At 54.3% G+C, this 18314-nt stretch overlaps 1 protein-coding gene across 3 annotated transcripts; it reads right to left on the bottom strand.

Moving 5' to 3' along the window:
- Nucleotides 1-2333: 2333 nt before the first annotated feature.
- On the bottom strand, nt 2334-17823 carry MMRN2 (multimerin 2). Of its 3 annotated transcripts, none has more exons than XM_013063145.2 (7): nt 17563-17823; nt 9203-9331; nt 9003-9109; nt 8768-8902; nt 7906-8070; nt 6025-7749; nt 2334-3541 (listed from the first exon to the last, which is right to left on the bottom strand). In XM_013063145.2, the coding sequence occupies exons 1-7, from the start codon at nt 17724-17726 to the stop codon at nt 3156-3158; spliced, it is 2811 nt and encodes a 936-aa protein (XP_012918599.1). In that variant the 5' UTR covers nt 17727-17823; the 3' UTR covers nt 2334-3155. The 3 variants fall into 3 exon arrangements, with proteins under 3 accessions (XP_012918599.1, XP_044924388.1, XP_044924387.1); XM_045068453.1 differs by lacking the exon at nt 17563-17823 and adding an exon at nt 13958-14528; XM_045068452.1 differs by lacking the exon at nt 17563-17823 and adding an exon at nt 13958-14487 and having other exon boundaries at nt 8822-8902.
- Between the last annotated feature and the right edge of the window lie 491 nt (nt 17824-18314).

The raw sequence follows: 18314 nt of genomic DNA, 5'->3' as shown, positions 1-18314 counted from the left end.
TAGATCATAAATATCTTCTCCACGATGTTCCTAAAACACGGGCTGTTTCTGAAATAAAAGCAGAGTTCAGGTGTTACTGTGACGTTAGGTCGTAGAGTGTGGGGACACATCTCTGGATTGACTACCATGGGCCTTGACTTTGCTGAGGTCGTCTGTGTTATCTGGAAGCTTCCTGTCTCTGGAGAGTCTGCAGCTGCCTGCAGCCAGGGACCCAGGATGGGCCTGCACTGCCCAGCTCCAGAAAGAGGCCCCCGCGGCTGGCCGCTTGGCATGGCAAGCGACAGCTGGGACCGACTGCGAGCTGCCCCCAGGCTGCTCACCTGCTCATCCCCACAAGCATGTTAGGGGCTGAGTTTGGGGTTCCCCTGAAATCGCTCCTATCTCCAACAGCCTCAAATGTTTGGGGTTATGGTTTCCTTTGGCTATTTCATTTTATACTTGATCCCTTCTACTTCCCACTTTTCAGAAATGAAAAATGAAAATTTTCTGACTGGCTTATGGCACACTTTCTTATTTTTGAATATTATTTCTGAATCCATTTTTCCATCAGATTTGGGGATGTATGATACCACTCTGAGCTCAGTCCATTGCCTGGTTCTGGATGCCACCAGTGAAGGGTGGTCTTAACATTGACCTGGGTAACAGGGGAGTCATTCTGGGGGGCACTGGCAAAGAGTCTGCACCCAGAGATATTAGATGACTGAGTGGAGATAAGAAACCTGTCAAGTGAACTTTAGAATCCTTGTTTATCTGGTGTGCTCATTATAGAAGTGTTTAAACAGGAAATTTGCGCTTAAACTGGATATTAAGGTTTTGTGAAATTGGTTTTGTTAAATGGAAAGCCTCCTATTTAAAAGAACCATGTTTCTCTCGTGCTCATCCCAGAAACTTCTGGAGTGACTCATCCATGCTGCTGGCAGAGTTTACCAGTTGACTCTTGCATTTATAACCCTTTTAAGAGCACCAGTCCCATGAGCAGGGGAGGGCGTGTGCCCCATATGGAGATCAATGCACTCTGTTTATTACGTGCAATCCATTCCGAATGAAAATCATACATGGGAAGACCACACCACCCTCATATAGCTTGACCAGTAAGAGTGAGATAGAGCAGAAGGAAGACGCAGCAAGGTCTTTCTTGCAACAAGGGCAACAGGCTACCAGCTTTCCAACCTTCGGTCGGGAATGGCTCCAATACATCGTGGCTTGGGTTGGCATCAGTCTCAGCAACTGAGAGCTGCACTGGGCAAGAGGCCCCAGCTAAAGGGAAGGGCAGGAAGGCCAGAGTCAAACCTGTGGTCAAGATCATAAAACACCAAGATACTTAATGAAAGCTATTAGACTAGCCACCTCATACTACAGAAGGAAAAAGTTCAAGACATGGTGATTTCCTGTTAGCAGCAGAGTAGCCTGGCACACTCGTAACGCTAATGTTTTAGCATAGTGAGCACACAAAGCTGAGTGGTAAGTACATTCCGAAGGACAACTGTTTGAATTAATGACCGTTAGGAAACAAGAAGAAGGGCTGAGACCTTTGTTAACCCTGACAACCAACTCCTGTCCTTTTTCTTTTTTTTCTTTTTTAAAGATTTTATTTATTTGAGAGAGAGAGATCACAAGTAGGCAGAGAGGCAGGCAGAGAGAGGGGAGGAAGCATGTGGGGCTGGATCCCAGGACGCTGGGCTCATGACCTGAGCCGAAGGCAGAGGCTTTAACACACTGAGCCACCCAGGCGCCCCTCCTGTCCTTTTCCACTACCCAGTCCAATCCGATTTTTTAAAAAAGATTTTATTTATTTTTTGACAGACAGAGATCACAAGTAGGCAGAGGCAGGCAGAGAAAGAAGGGGAAGCAGACTCCCTGCTGAGCAGAGAGCCCGATTAGGGGAGCCCAATCCCAGGACCCTGAGATCATGACCTGAGCCGAAGGCAGAGGCCTGAACCCACTGAGTCACCCAGATGCCCCTCCAATCCGATTTTGTAATGGAGAAGAAATGTTTGACACACGTTGGATACCTAACTACCAAAACACAAACATGTCCTTACAACTAGATGGCTGCTTTCTCAAGCCTGTTGGCTCTAGGATCTGTAATGCTTTGAAAACCCTATGTTGATATTGGAGGGAACAGTTGCAACTCCAAGGGTGGCTGTCTAATCCAGTATTCACACCACTGCCTGCTGGGGGGGGCCCTGCATGTAGAACTTATGGGACTGTGAAGTCAAATACAGCCTGGAGTCATGAGAGTCATGATTTATCCCAAATAGTTTCATTTTGTCCCATATTTCTACCTCCTTTACCAAATCCTTTTGTGTTCCATAAATAAACCAGGCAGAGACTTGAAGGGCGCTGCTTTATTCCAGAGCTGACCATCACCAAGGGAAACCCTGACAGTCATTCTTCACTTCCTCCCTCAGCCTCCTTCCTGGTGAGAGATGCTAATAAGAATAAGGATGGTCATCAGCGAGTGGGAGGAAGTAAACATGTTGAAGGCTGTACACGTTTTAGTTCTTGTCTGGCATGTCTTGGTCTTTGTCTTGCGGAGGCAAGGAAAAAAATAAGTGAAACTAAGTTATAGATAAATTCAAGGAAGGGCCAAAACTGAAGGAAATAAAATTTTGTTTCCTCAATGAGGCCCTTGTGCCTATTTCTAAGAGAGGCCAAATAGGTCGGTTTTCTCCTCCTGCCCTGGAGCGGGTAGAGACTAGTTTCCAACAGTATCCAAAATGTCACCTCCATTTTAAGCATACTCCTTCCAGGGAGGAATACTTTTCTAGAATAAGATTAGGGAGAAGAGGTGGGAGAAATGTCTAAAGTTTCCAACCACAGGAGGAGCAACACACCAGAGAAGCTGTAGGACCCAGGGTGTGGTGAGGATCTGGAGCGCATGATGCCATACTGCGTCAGGAGGCGCTCCAAGCTCAGGCTCACGCTTCCCAGGGCCAGGTCCTGCCCAGACAGAAGCATTCCAGTTCTTGTCATTAAGAAATAGCCAAACTCAGGGCATCTAGAGGAAGGCCACATATACTGCATCGTCTTTGCAGAAGTTTTCCAGGAAGAACTAGACCAACTGGATGGTCTCCAGACCAACCCTGGCCAGAGCTATAGGCCAAGGAGAGCTGGGCGAGTCCACGACATCTGGTCAGGGCTGTGCCTGGCGTTCAGGTCTTGAACATCAGGAATCCCCCGAATGCTGTGCCCGGTGGGTTTCTCTTGATGATTGATCCCTGGGTTAACTCAAACCACACTCTCTCGCCTTTCTGTAGCTCGGCCATAGTGAAGGTTGTGGCCGTGCTTCCACCCCTCCGCTCCTCGGTGGAACTGACAGGGGTTTGATGGTGACCTCCAAACACCAGCTGCCCGGTGCCCGGCCCTGGGCCAAATTCAACGCTCACTGCGAACAGATAGACTCCACGCTCAGGGGCTCGGAAGTAGCCGTGTTCAGGGAAGTAGCTGCTGCCGATGTTGATGTAAGTAGCGTTGAACTTCACGGTCTGCAGCGAGGCTGTGCCCTCTGAAAAGCCAGCATAGAAGGCCACAGGGGAGCCTGAAATGCAGGAGGAAAGTGCTCAGTGACGGCTCTCACTCCCCTGGATGGGAAATCAAACCCTGAGATCTGCCTTTCTCATACCTTATGAACAGTAGGAATAGGTCACTATTTCCAGATAACCTAGGTATTCCTGATAGCAGCCTCAGAGGTGGGGAGCCAACTGGCCCACACTCCCCGGGCCACTGAGAGGAAGGGAGATACAAATCTGTCATCTCTAAGAGTGACATTTTTCAAAAGCACTTTCTCATTTGTTCCCTTTTCCTGCCAACATCCTGGGAGGTAAGTGCCCCTCCTCTGAGGAAACCTTAAGTCTTGAGTGCTTAACTCCTCCAAAGCTGTGTGGCTTGCCCATGGCAAGGCGGGGCAGGAACCCAGGTCTCTGACTCCCACATTCCTGCCACCTACCGGGGATCTTAAGCTACGCAAGGGCAAGAGAGAAGATACTACCTATCCTCCAGGTAATAATGCGAACGCTGGTGAGAGAATGAAAGCACACCGAAGGATCCTTCCTACTGGATGTCTGGCACAGGACCTTAGAGGGAGGAGAGCAGGTGGGCCCGGACAGGAAGGCTCTTCAAGCTGGTCATCTTAATGCTTTCAAACTATTGCACAGAGTCCTGGGGTTATGGATGGAGAAACCAACCCAGAAAGGGAAAGCTTGCTCATAATAAATGACCACACTGGGAGCTGTCCTTGGACCTCCTGGTTTCTGGTGTTCTTCCCACATACAGAAGCATTTTAGCCAGCCATAGGAGGACAAGCAAGACCAAGAGAACACAGATGGGGGGCCCTCCAGGAGGCATGGAGGCAGACTGAGCCTTTCCATGTAGATGGCGAGTGTACAGTGAGGAAGGAGCCAACCCCGCTGCCTGGCCATGACTCCCGGGGGGCGTAGGGGGGTGGGACAGAGCTAGAAAATGGGAAGGGTGCGTCCCACGGAGGTTCTGCCCATGACCCTGGCCTTGGCACCGAAGAGGTCATGTTTCACATGTGCTCCCTCAACTCTCTGTGCGTCTCTCTGTATCTCTCTCTCTCTCTGTGTCCCTTGGTTGAGACCAAACTCCCCGTTTCTTAGGGGATAAAACCAAGCCACGCCTAAAGGAGGGGCAATTTGCATTGTGATTTGTGCCTTAATCCCACCTAGAGCCCCAGCTCTTTGGCTCCCGGTCCAGAAATAGACTTGTGAGTGTCAAAATTTTGCTCTTCTTTAGTTCTGGAAGATTTTTCTGAGAACTGGAGTGTTGAATAGCTTTCCCATTTGTAGTAAGAGTGTGTCCTGTCCAAGGCCGGCGGCTGGCTCTGCAGTTCCCCCAGCAGCCAGGAGGTGGGGCGCTCGTCCAGCCCAAGGGATGCCCGCCCAGCGCGCCCTCTGCCGGTACTTGGCTTTCTCTACACCGGTTGCCTCCCGCCTGCCCGCAGCTCCGAGCCCGGCTTTTCCAGGCAGACCCTACCAGTCCAGCCCACCGGCCCCTCAGAAGGCCCAAACGCTGCGCTTCACTGATTTGCTAGCAGGTAAACTGAGAGTGCGCCACCCTGCAGGACACAAATTCAAGACCTATGGCCCTTCTACAAGACAAATCAGCGGGAATTTTTATTTTTAAGGGGAAATTTTTTTTGAAATAACAAAACACTGCAGTGGTCCACTCAGATGCCTAAACCATCAGGCAGTTGGGGCCTTGCATCACTCGCAGAAGAAAAAAAGATGGAAGAGTTAGTGCAGACAGAGCGAGCCTCGGCCCTGAAAATGCTGGGGAAATGGGAAAGCACTGACTGGTTTCTACTAAATGTTAGTAGCTTGTGACAGGTACTTGGTAAATGTATCTGTTAGTCTTCATAGCAACCCTTTGATGGAGGTAGTGGTTCTCCCATGTTAAGACGACACAACATGGCAAAGCCCAAGACAGGCACTGCAGGGACCTGGCGTGGAGCAGCAAGAGGGGTCAACTATGTCAGCACAGAGAGCTCCCTTCAGGGCCCAAGGTCTTCCCCTGGATTCCCCTCTTGTGGGGTCCTCCCCAAGGCCGATGACACCAGCCTCCGTTCACATACTGTATACAGGGGAGCTGATTAAAGACACAGGGGGTGAAGTAGGGTGGAGAGGAAGAGCTGAGATGGAGGGACTGGAGGCTACGGCCTGCAGGAAAGAGAGGCTTTCCTCCGCAGCTCTGCAGGCGCAATGGCAGCCAGGGGTGTGTCCCGAGCCTCAAACATCTCATGGTGGGCCTCTGCCTGCTCACTGACATTTGCTTACATTTCAGGTATAAGCAAGGGATAAGCAAGGGGGATCAGAGCAAAGCTGGGCCTGAGTAGTCCTGACCCTTGGTCACCCCGTTCTCTTTCACCTTGCCTTCTGCCTTCTCGGAGGGGAAGAGAATGCTTGCAGATAGCCCTGTCCTCCCAGACTCACCCAGCTGACCCCCGACCCAGACCCTCACCCCCACCCCACCCCCCACCCCCATGGCCTCCGCTGGGGAACTCACCTGCCTTCCCAAGCACTGGCCCCTGGACAGGCTCATCCGCCCAAGTCTCAGCTTGCTTCCTGTCCCTCCTCCGGGGAGCTTCCAGACCCTTCTGCTTCTTCCCTTTCCTGCTCAGCATGGTCTGCAGCTTCCCCAGGTCCAGGCTAATGTTGGAAGCCACAAGCCCTTGGAAGTTTCCGAAGAGGCCATGGAAGAGGCGCCGGTGCTGCTCCCAGTCGCGCTGGGCGGTGGCCAGTGCCTCGTGGAGGCCCTCGAGGGAGCTGTTGAGGGAGGAGGCCCCCGAAGCCTCGCAGCACCAGCCCATCCGCCGCAAGTCGGAGTCCAGGCGCTCCAGCTCCCGCGCCAGCCCCGCCGGGGTGGGCCCGCCGGCCCCTGCCTCCCGCTCCACGGCCGCCACCCGCGCGGCCAGCGCGTCCCAGGCAAGCGCCTGCTCCTGCAGCCCGGTGGCTGCGTCCAGCAGGCTGGCGCGGATCTGCTCGTAGCTCAGAGGCAGCGGGTCAGGCGCCTCCTCCGCCATCTGCTCCATCACCTCCTCCCCAAAAAGGGCAGCCAGTATGGCCTCGTGACGCAGCGCGTCGTCCAGCAGGGCCGTGAAGTAGCTGTGCAGCTGGCCCACCTCGGCCCTCATCTCCCCGTGCGCCGTCCGCAGCGCGCTCACCTCGCCGGCCAGCGCCCGCATCTGGCTCCGCAGCCTCGCCCCATCCGCCCGCGCCCGCTCGCCCTCCGCCCGCTGCGCGTCCACCGCCTGCGACAGCGTAGCCACCGTGCCGCTCAGGGCCTGCAGCGACGAGCCGTCGCGCTCGTGCCGCTCGTCCAGGCTCACCTGCGCCTCCTCCAAGGCGCGCGTGGTGTCCCGCTGGCCCTCCCGGATGACGTCCAGGTCGAAGTAGAGCTTCTGGCAGTTGCAGTCCTTGACGTACTTGATGAGGTCGGCGTGGCCGCCCTGCAGGTGCTGGAGGGTGAGGTTGAGCTCTAGGAGCTGCCGCTCGATCTCCTCCTTGTTCTCCTCCATGATCAGTGACTTCTCCATCAGGATCACGCGCAGCTCGCGCAGCGCCGTGTGGTTCACCTGCAGCTCCTCCAGCTGCCGCTCCACCTTGCTGATCTGATCGAAGGTCTCGTCAGACTCTGAGTATAGCTCCTTGATCTCATCCACGTGCTGTGCCAGGGTGGCCCTCATGTCGGCCAGGGTGCTCTGTAACTCCTCCTCCCTGCGGCCAGCTGCCACATGCAGCGCCGACAGGTTCCTCTGCAGCTGGCCTAACCTGGCCTGCAGGCTCTCGGGCTCTGGCCTGGCCCCTGCCCCTGCTGCTACTGGGACCAGGCTGCCGTTGGCCCCCATGGGCTCCAGGGCCTTGAGGCACCTTTTCAGCTTGGTGTCCACATCTGCCTCGACCTGGGAGAGGGACTGCTGCAGGGAGAGGTGCTGGGCGTGCATGCGTTCCTCCACATCCTGCCGCAGCTGCCCCACTTTCTGGGCATTCTCCTGGACCTTGCTCTCGAATTTGGTACCCAGCTCCTGGAAGTCAGCCCTGGCTACCGTGCTCTCCCGGACCCCCTTGATAGCCTGTTGGTTGGCCTCCACATCAAGAGACAGGTTTCTCATAGCTTGAGAGAGGCCCTGCAGGCTTTGATTAAGGCTCCTCCAAATAGGGCTGAAATGCTCCTGCAGGAAGGCGTTCAGGTGGGGCAGTAGTACTTGCTCCAAGGATCTGCCAGGCACCTCTGCAACAGATACACGCTCTTACACAAGCTCTGCAGGAGCAGACACCCCTCCCCGGGCAAGGACTGGGTGGTGGGGTTAGGGGTGGCCCTCTGAGATAAGGGCCTTCCTCTCATCCCCTTGGATATAAGCAGGCTCTCCTGGAACCTGCCACTCACCAGGCTCTGTCTGATTTGCCTCGATCGTGGCAGCTGTGAGGTTGCTTGCCAGGGCCTTCCAAAGGCCTGAGAGGCCGTCTTCCACCTGATGAATATCATTCTGGACATCTCCCAGCAGATGTTCCTGCCGCTCCACAGTGCTGCGGAGTTCTGCAGCTGGCTGGTCTGAAGACACATGAGAGATACGAGTTGAGGTCTAACTCCCCAGGCCTGGGCAGATCAGGAGGTACAGAGAAAGAGATTCCCAGGTTCAGTTGGAAATATCAAGGAGGTGTGTGCTGATGTCCTCTGAGCAGGAGCTTAGCAGCCTTTAGCTCCGGAAGGGGAAATGCATGGCACATAAGCCCTCACCCTCAATCTAGCACTTACGGCAGACATGACTAATCAATCACAGCACATTTTCCTCCTTGGCTGTGTGGACTTGGCCTCTCATCATTCGAGGCAGCCCTTGTCAAAAGGTAGGAGTTCACGTGATGAAACTCATTCACCTTCCCAGATGTGGCCCAGCCTTGAAAGCCCTCCTCAATGGTTCTCTTAGGTTCTGTGCTGACTCTAGACCAAGGGTAGTATGACTTCCTGACGTTGGTAGGAAGCATGTGGGAAACCTTCTTCCAGGCCATGAGATCTTGTGCCATTTAAGGAGCAGGGAAGATGCGAGATGAAGCTGTCTTTCCCAGAAAACGGAGTCAAGGGAAACAGTGTGTGGGCTTAGCCAGCAGGTAGTAATGGAGGATCCTGTGACTCTTGCCTCCTTGGTGTAGGGGTAGGCTAATACAGAGCCACAGAAGGGCCCCTGCTGACTCTGGGCACAGAGTTTTCCCGAAATGGCACCCCCCTAACAGAGGAGAAGGGACCTGGGCACCTGGATTCTTTCTGCCTGCCTGCCCTTCCTGCACCTTCCGGGGAAGCAGCATACCAGGTTCAAAGCCGACTGGCCCATCCCAAGGCTCCTGGAGGCCATCACCTAGATCTTCAGGCTCAGGGATTGCTGTGGGATCTGCAGAGAGGAGGCAACAGATGTTGACCCCACAAGTCAGAGGAATGGCCTGACCTCTGGGGTCAGAGGTTAGAGGGGAGGGAGCCCCAGGGAGCCCTACCATGATGCTGGCAGTCAGGGCCTGCAAAGCCTGGGCAGCACCTCCAGGCCACAGAGGCCAGAACCTTCTGCTTGACCTGGTAGACTGGCTTGTGTGCCACACGATACCTGGAGAGAAAGGGGCCACCTCAGTGACTCCAGGGTAAGCCAGCATCGGCCTCAGTTGGATGGTCTGCCTTGCCCCATCCTGTCCCCACTCACATGACTTTGATCTTCTGGCAGTCCGGAGTCCCCTGAGGGCATGGCTGCTGTGAGTGGACGAGGAATTTCTCTGTTTTGCAAGTAGCTACAAAGGTGACCAGCCGGGACTTCTGGTAAGGACACCAGTTCCTGGAAGAACAAGCCAGAGGAGAGGGCTGCTGAGCCACACCCTAGTCCCATAGGACCCCTCCTGGAGGTCAGCTGTGTGCTGGTGCCCTCCCCCCCCCCCCCCCGCCTCCCTGCACCACCCAGTGCCGGGGATTCTGGAGTCCATTAGCCTGAGAGGGGAGCACTCTGCATTATTGATCCCTGACTCCAGGACTAGAGCTCCACAAAACCGCCTGCAAGGACTCCTGCTCCACTGCCTTCCACGAAGCCCCTCAAACAGGGATCAGCCCAGAGAGGCTGAGGAGCACCCCGGAATTCACACAGCAAAATCACCACAGAGCCAGGGAAGGCTCTCCCTGTTCCTCTCAGTGCCAGCTAAAGCAGGATAGTACTGCTGGGGCTGGAGGGTCCTGGGTTCGAATGTTTCACACTCTGGCTGTGTGATCTTGCATGAGGCACTTAGGGAGGCCCCCCTCCCCCATTGCTCAGATGGAGATTATAACACCCTCCTCCAGGTGAGTGGATGAGTATCAAGGGTCTGGGTCCTGACAAGTCTCACCGAACACTGCTGGCCTGCCCCATCACCACTCACGCCTTTCCTCACCACGGACCAGGCTGCAGGGATGGCACCTGCTCCCTGGCCACTTCCCATTATGGCCATTAAGGAAATGGACCTTCCAGCAGTGTGGAAGAAAGCAGCCGAGCTGAGAAGTCCCTTCTCTGGTAAAGGTCCTACAGGGTGGTTTGGGGATCACAGCCAGCATCCTGAACACCCAAGAGGTAACCTCTCCCACCTCTGCCCTATTCCAGTGCATGTGGTTGCAGAAATCCCCAGGAGCAGGGGTGCTCATGGCTGGCACAGCCCCAGCTCGCTGGTTCAGTGGCAGGCTTGATGGGCTCAGCAGAATAGGTCAGAGGGTCCTTCGCTAGGTAATTGGCTCTGAGAACGAAACTCTCCAGAGTTACAAGTGGCAGTGACCTCCATGGCTCAGCTCAGCTCAGCATCTCTTGGGTGCTGGGTGCCGGGCTAACGCTCAGCAGCACTCAGGGACAATATGGAGGAACAGATCTTCCCTCCAGGGTCCCCAGGAAAAGCAGGCCATCTCAGAGGGTGTGGAAGGTGCTAGGACCTGGGGAGACTTTCAGAAGGAGGTGATAATTTGGTGCCAGGAGCTGTGACGGAGGTGTATGGCCCACTGAAATGCAGGGATTGGGTTAGAGAGGTAAGGATAAGCCAGGCTGTGGAGGCCTGATGCCAGACAAGGAGCTGGACCGTGTTCTGAAAGCAGGGCAAGTTGTGGGGGAGGGGGTTTGAGCAAGGAAGTGACATGACAGAGCCACCCTGGTTCTTGAGTACAGAAAGGACAAGAAACGGCAAGGTATAGGTAAATGTGTCAGGGATCTAGATGGAAGACGCTGGCAGGTTCCGTGGGTGATGGTGGTGGGTGTGGAGAGGAATGGCCACATTTGTCAGGTATTAGGAGGCCGTGTTTAGGGGCCTTGGAGATGGAGTGGCTATTGGGCTGGGATTTTATTCTCTGGAGCTGGTCTCTGTCCTGGGGTCACCAGGCACACGGGATAGGGGTGGGGGGGTGGGACTGAGGGAGATTGAGTGATCATATCTGTTTTGAAAGCTGAGCCCCCTTTTCCCCCAGCCTGATTTCCTACTTGGCTCCCCAAAGCCTGATGACCAGTTTTGGCAGCAGACTGAAAAAGCTCATCAGGAGAACGACCCCACTCAAGAGGAAAGACCTAAAAAATAACATCAGGGGCTCCCCCAGTAAAATAGCCCAGCATATTTTCATATTATGAAAAAACAAGTCAGAAAGCCCCATCCACACACCCAGATTCCAACCAGCTTCTTAGTCTGTCTACTCTCGAGTGGGCAGATGTCCAAGATGACTCCTGAGAAAAATCTGTAGTTCAAAAACAAGCAATTGGAAAAAAAAAAAATCCACTTGGACAAAACCAATACTATGCAAAGAAGAGAAGTCCCTCAAATTTGTGTTAATAATCCCAGATCTATAAGAGAAGTTACTGCATCCAAGAAAGAACAGGAAGCTATTTTAAAAATAGAAGAACAGGGGCGCCTGGGTGGCTCAGTGGGTTAAAGCCTCTGCCTTCAGCTCAGGTCATGATCTCAGGGTCCTGGGATTGAGCCCCGTAGCAGGGAGCCCCTCAACAGGGAGCCTGCTTCCTCCCTCTCTCTCTGCCTGCTTCTCTGCCTTGTGATCTCTCTCTCTCTCTGTCAAATAAATAAAATATTTTTTAAAAAATAGAAGAATATTCAGAGAATAAAAAGGACACTTGGAAATTAAAACTAGAACAATAGAAATGCAAAAGAGATTTAATAGAAATGTTAGAGGGTGAAGTTAAAGAAATTTTCCTAAAAGAGCAAAGAGAGAAAGAGAAACCTGGAGGGGAAAGATTAGAAAAACAGATCCTGGAATTCCAACATCCAAACAATAGGAGTTCCAGAAAGAGAACAGAGCAAGGAAATCATTGATTAAAAAAAAAAAAAATCAAGCAAATATTACAGAAGTGAAGGGCTTGAACCTTCAGATTCAAAGGGCTCATAATATGAAAATAAACTCAAGGTCATTATGAAATTTTAGAACCCTGGAAATGAAGATAATTCTATAATTTCTAGAGAGAAAAATCAAGACACACATACACACACACGCACACACACATCAGCACTTAGAATGGCCTTGAACTCCTCGACAGGAACACTGGAAACTAGGACACAGTGAAGAATGGGTAGCTGGGTGGCTTAGTCAGTTAACTCGGTCAGTTAACTCAGTTAAACCAAGAGTCTGACTCTTGGTTTCAGCTCAGGTCATGATCTCAGCATGAGATCAAGCCCTGAATTGGGCTCCATGCTCTGCGTGGAGTCTGCTTGTCCCTCTCCTTCTTGCTCTGCCCCTCCCCTGGCTCACACACACTCTCTTTCTCAAATAAATAAATAAAACCTTAAAAAAAAAATAGAGGAAAATATTTCCAATTTAGAATCCTATACCCAGCCTAACTATCTATCAAAGTGAAGAGCACAGAATAAAGACATTTTCAATAAATCAGGTTTCAAAACCTTGCCCCCCAACCGTCGGACCCCTCATCAGAAAATTACTTGAACAGTGGTTTGCAATCTTGCCATCAAATCTTCTCATCAAAACCACTGTGTAGCACTTTATAAGAAGAGCCTCTGAGCTCCACTCTGGGTCAGTGAAGCAAGCATCTCTGGGACTGTGGTCTGAGCATCAGCATTTTCAAGCTCTGTGGGTCATCCTAAGTCACAGCCCAGGACAGAGCACCATCATGCCAGAGGTCGTCCACCAACATGAGCCAGAAAACCAAGAACGAGGAAAGCATGGCCTCAGGAGACAGGAGGAGTTCCAGAGGGGATTCGAGAGGGGGAGTCCCACTGCGATGGGCAGTGGGTGTGGGGCGAGTGTCCAGACTGGAGCACAGCTGGAACTCTGAGAGCAGTATCGCTGAGAAGACACAGGTGGTCAAGCACCTGACATGGATAAAAGGGGAGAGCAGGTGTGGACAAGTGGCCAAGAATTCGTGATTGAGTAGTGACAGAGACATGAGGAACAAAGAAAATGAACACAGTTGTTTTCCAGGGAAGACCAAAAATATGAAATGTGGGGGGGGGGCATGGGGAAGGATTCATAGTTTTTTTTCAAGTCTCCACTCTGAGTAGCACACATAGTCGTATAAATGTAAATACTCAAAGTGATAGTATGGGAGGATGGCAGAGGGGCAGTGCGCGTGCGCACATGTATGCTCGTGCACGTCTTCTTGCCTGCCTGTGCATGCGTGCTGGGATTGGGGTACGGAGTGGGAATGAGAGCTGAACCAAAGATAATGCTACTTCCCAAGAAGCAGCAATATAAACATGTTAGTTAGAGACGCAGAGGTAAATGCCAAAAGATTCACCTAAAGAGTTAAAAGTCATTGCCTTTGGGGACTAGTGGGCAAAGGGGCTTCTGACTGTCTGAGCCAACATTGCAGAGGATTTGACTCTAACCTAGAGGGTCGGCATAGTTTTTCCGTAAAGGGATAGAGAGTAAATACTTTACACGAGACTGACTACATAATTTGTAGTGTCCAGTGCAAAATGAAAATGCGGGATAACAATAGAGATTAAACCAAGTATGGGGCCCTTCTGTGGGCGCGCCCTGTGTGACCGCTCAGGTCACATGCCCATGGAGTTGGCTCTGATTTTAGGCAAAGAATGTTCGCTCAACACAGAAAGAGTGATGGTGAAAGTGCTGGGCCCAGAGTTTAGGGACCACGGATGAGACAGCCACCTGCACAGACTATTCCAGAACCAGAAACTCCGGCATCCACCCCACTCCCACCCTGGGCCCCATGGAAATGCTGGAACATTGTCTTGGGCCTGGAGAAAAGTGTTTCTCTAAACTGGTGGTTCTCAGGGTGGGGAGGCAAATGGACTTCCTCCATGGGGAAGACGTCCATGAACTTGGCATCTAGTGGGCAGAGACCAAGGAAGCTGCGGAACACGTCACAATGCACACAGCATGGCCCGGCACCCCCACAGCCAAGAATTAGCCAGTTCCAAATGCCAGTAGTGGACATTGAGAAACACCCCCTCAAAGCAAAGTTCTGTTCATTGCTCACCCTCTGAACTGCTGTGGAGGGTCCAGAAGCCCTGTGCTCAGGCGAGCTGGGTCTGGTCCAGACTGCCAGGCAGTGACTGGGACTTTCCACCTCAAGCTCCTGGAACCGGAAACAGTACCGCCCACCCTTCCTGCCCAGGAACTTTCTCTCTTGACCTGCCCAAACCTCAGGCTCCAACTGCTCTCCCTGCCCATGCTCCCCCTCCCTTGGCAGCGTGTCCCCTTGGCATAGTACAGGCCGCTGGCCCAGAAGCCCTGGGAACATTCCTGACCTTTGCTTTGGTTTCCTCCAGCTCCTGGCAGCTGCACTGCTAGCCCTCCGAGCCTGAACCCCCAGCCCGGCTCGCCGAAGCGCCCATTGTTCTCACTCTGCGCTCTTTGCACCCTCCTCTCCTGGGCCAGCCTAGAAATGAGTGTGGGGATCCTCCAGCTGGGTTTGGGCTGCCCTGGACCTCTGACATGGCCCCCACCTGAGGCTTTGCCCCAGTCAGGAGAGTGTCTGCTGACTCCTCTGGAGCTTTTAATGGAAGCTCGGAAACCTGGGCCCCTCCCCTCCTGTTCCCCTTCCTGGATTCAGGGTGACCTTGAGCAAGGCCCTTCCCCTTCCCCAGTCCTGGAAATGTGGAGAAGATTCCCACTTCTGACCTCTCCCTTGGGACTGAGGGAGGGGCTGTGGGGGAGGCTGAGCCAGCTTCTATCAGGGAAAGGGCTGTTTGCTGGAGCCTCCTGAATGATGGATGTGCTGCTGCCACTGTCCACTGGGACACTTCAATACCAATGAAGCCCACCTCTGTCCACCCCTTCCAATTCCTGGAGAAGGAGAGCGTGTTCTTGGCATCCTTGCTTTCTGAGACTTTGAATGCAGCCTTGAATATGACCACCGCAGGGGAGAATTTTGCAGGGCTTTGTCTTTGAGCTGGAAAGGGACTTTGGCAGAGGAGCCTGAGGCCCACTCAGTGTCCAGAGTGGGGGGGGGGTCCCTGAGTTTGCCCAGGGCCCTGGGCTTCTGAGAGCGGGAGCTGGTGCAGGAAGTGCTGCCATGGCCGTGACCTGTGGCCTGGGTTCCGCCCGGCTCCTGAGTGATCTCCAGCCATGTGTGTAACTCCTCTGGGCCAGGAGCGCTCAGCTGCAACAAATCACAGACGTTGCTGGCAGGCGGGCCAGAAAAAGCTGATGCTGGCGGGCAGGGCCGGGAGACGGCCGGGAGCTCCCTCTCCTACCACTACCACCCATCTCGGGGGAGACAGGCCAGCAGGCACCTGAGATTTGCAGCCCAGTGAATGCTCTGACCTGTCACTTAGGAGCTGGGTGGTGTCCCCATCCCTCTGAGCCTCACAGCATGGAGAGAGCTGTCACCGCAATGTGAAGACGGCGCACCTTGCCCAGGGCTCAGCTTGGTCCCCATCACAGGCTCCGTCCTGCAGGGGGAGCACGTGCTGGCTCAGAGGAGCCCACAGCCCAGACTCCTGTTCCATCCCACTCCCACCAAAACTAGGGAGCATCAAAAGAGCCTCTTCCTCACGGAGTCCAAATACACACAGAGCTGGGGGTCCCAGAGCCATGGGAAGCACCAGCCAGTTCCCACCTCCACCCTGGGACCAGGCATCTGGCACCAAATTGTTCTGTTCCAACTTCACCTTGTAAAGAGTCGCATCTGGGCCCATGTCCAGGGCCTCCCAGGGCCTGCCAGAGACAGGTGTGTGGGGCAAATGCAGGCTGGGAGGCCTGGTTCTGGCAGTGAGGGGCTGAGGGTCCATGGGGCTTATCCCTGATACTGCGGGGCCCCACCTCCCCTTCCCCCTGTTGCAGGAGGGAGGCTGGAGCGGCATTTCCGCCTCTCCCTTCACAGAACACGGGAAGCAATCAGCCCAAGGAACTGAGCAGAATTTCCTTCCTTTCACACCAGCCCCTCCAGAGGCCTTGACAACCTGAGCTGGGCCTGTGGGGACCACAACTTCTGGGTTGTGGGAAGGAGGCCCAGCAGGCCTGCTGGAAACCCCTAGGTTCCCCTGGGACCTGGGCATTCCTGGGCTGGAGCGCCCTTGTATGTACACCTGCATGTGCTCTGCACACACTGGGACCCCCCAGGGAATTGATGTGTGAGCTCCATGGGGCAGCCCACGAGTCCCTCCCCATAGCCAAGGGGGTGTGGAAAAAGAGGAATGTCTCCTACCTTATTCTGATCCATCTGGAACCCTGAGCCTCCTTTTAACAAAAGGAAGTAGGCAGCCCAAAGAAAGGGGCATGGAGCTAGTGGCTTTGGGGAAGGGAGGCTTGGTTCTTGGACCTGAAATCAGAGTTGGGTGGGTGGTGTCCCCCACTGAGAATCAACCGCACCACCCAGGGCCGAGGAGGCCTGGTGGTGGGGCAGAGATGGGGCCCTCGGCCCCGCTTGTCAGACCTCACCGAGACTCGGCCTACACTTGCTTTTTCTTTCCTCTTCGTGGGCAAATCTGCTTCTGGGAAAGTGTCCAACAAACACATTCACCTTGAAGTGTCAGAACTGTATAGAACTGTCCCAGGCAGAGTCATTCTGCAAGCCATCGTGATGGTGAATCTCAGAGAGCCAAATGGAAGACTCTGGGTGGGTGTAAGTTGCCCTCTCTCACCCTCCAGATCCATATAAACACCCTCCCCAAGCCTGGTGTGTGTGTGTGTGTGTGTGTGTGGTCGGGGGCTCCATAGGCATATGAGGCATATCTGAGGGTTGGGGCTGCCTCTGAGGGCTCCGGGACCAGAGCATGAGCTCTGTCTCAGACTTAGATCGTGGTTCTAGATCTCCTCAGCTGTGTGATCTTGCGGCAGCGGCTTAGGCTCTCTGAGCCTCTGCCACTGTTGGGAGGATTCGCTGAGCTAACCCTTGGCAAGAGGACTAGCCCAAGACAAATCCAGTAAAGGACCTGCTGCTCTTGACCGTGGAGGACCTGGAGGAGGAAACCGCAGGCCTAGCATCTTATTGGCAGGGGGCCCCAGGTTTGGACAAATAGCTGGAAAAAGCTGGAAAATGGTGTCCTGGTTTGGTCCCAAGACCATCGTACCCATTTCCAGAGGGGCACTAAAGCATGGCTCCACAGATGCCACGGTCTCCTCCTTGTTCAGCAGCCTGTCTGCTCACTTCCTGTCCCTCAGGGCCAGCCTGAGGACCCACACCATTCCCGGGACAGTCAGATAAAAACCCAGTCCCCAGAGCATCTGTCTTCTCTGACTTATGCCAGCCTCACCTCACCTAGGCTCAAATGTCAGAGTTTACTTACTTCAGAGAACAGGAGCCAGTGCCAAGCCAACTGAAAACTTCTGGAACTACTGCCCCTCATCACCCCAACTAAGTGGTTGGTGGCAAGAAATGCTCCTGCCCAACCTCCAGGTCCAGTCCCTGCCACAGACCAGGCAGGAAACTTCCCGGGGTGTCCAGTCCAGGCTGCCTGGCAGTGGTCTTTTGAAAGGAGCCTGGCACCGGGCACCTCACTCAGCCTCACTGCTGGCCCAGCAGGTAGACAATGAGGTCATGTCACAGACGGGTGACTGAGGTCCTGAGAAACCCTGTTCTAGCTGAGCCAGGACTCAGATCCTTTACATGACTTCCCCCAAGGTGGAGGTCCTCCTTACCGTCTGCTGGGATCCCTGCCGGTGTCCTCAGCCTCTGCCCCCCAGACCCCAGGTGGCCTTGGATTGTGTAGATCCGAGAACCCACTACCTGGGGCCTGGGCTGAGGCCCCCAGCAGCCCCCAGCCCAGGGGTCCCCCGAGGCCAAGCAGCAGTGTGAGGATCATCTTCGCAGTGGGGCAGGCTCAGCCGCAGCAAGTGACTCCACAGACTGCTGGTGAGGGTGACGTCGTCTTCAAGTTAAGTCTCAGAAGGAAAAGAGAGCATAGGGACAACAAAGAGAGGAAGTGGCCTGGGCCGGCCCACCGGGTGAGCCTTGTCCGGCCCTCCCACTCCAATCGCCACCCCCCACCACCTTCCCCCACAGAGGCAGCCAACTCAGGCTGGTTCCTGTGCCTCAAAAGGACTTAGGTCAGGGACACTGGAGGTGTGGGACATGCAGGAAGGCAGCCCCACCACACACGACCCTGTGGGAGCTAGAAGAGCCCAAGCATGGAAGTGAGGCTGCAGGAAGTGGCCGGGTCAGTCTCAGGGAACCTGCTGCCCATCCGTGCTGGTGGCCAGGAAGCGGGGGGCACTGCATGCCAACTCAGCACCTTTCACCCTGGGGCTGTGGGAGCCAGCAGGTTGGGGGAGGCTCAGAGAGAGAGAGGAGCTGTCCTAGGGTCCCTGGGGCACTGGGGAACCCTTGTGCGCTCCTCTGACCCAGCTCCCCGGCTGCCCTTGCTGGAGCCCGGGGATGGGGGCATCCATGG

The sequence above is a fragment of the Mustela putorius genome, unplaced genomic scaffold (genome assembly GCF_011764305.1).
Source record: "Mustela putorius furo isolate JIRA1106 unplaced genomic scaffold, ASM1176430v1.1 tig00003909_pilon_pilon_pilon, whole genome shotgun sequence".
NCBI classification, from domain to species: Eukaryota; Metazoa; Chordata; class Mammalia; order Carnivora; family Mustelidae; genus Mustela; species Mustela putorius.
This window is presented reverse-complemented; position numbering and strand designations above follow the sequence as displayed.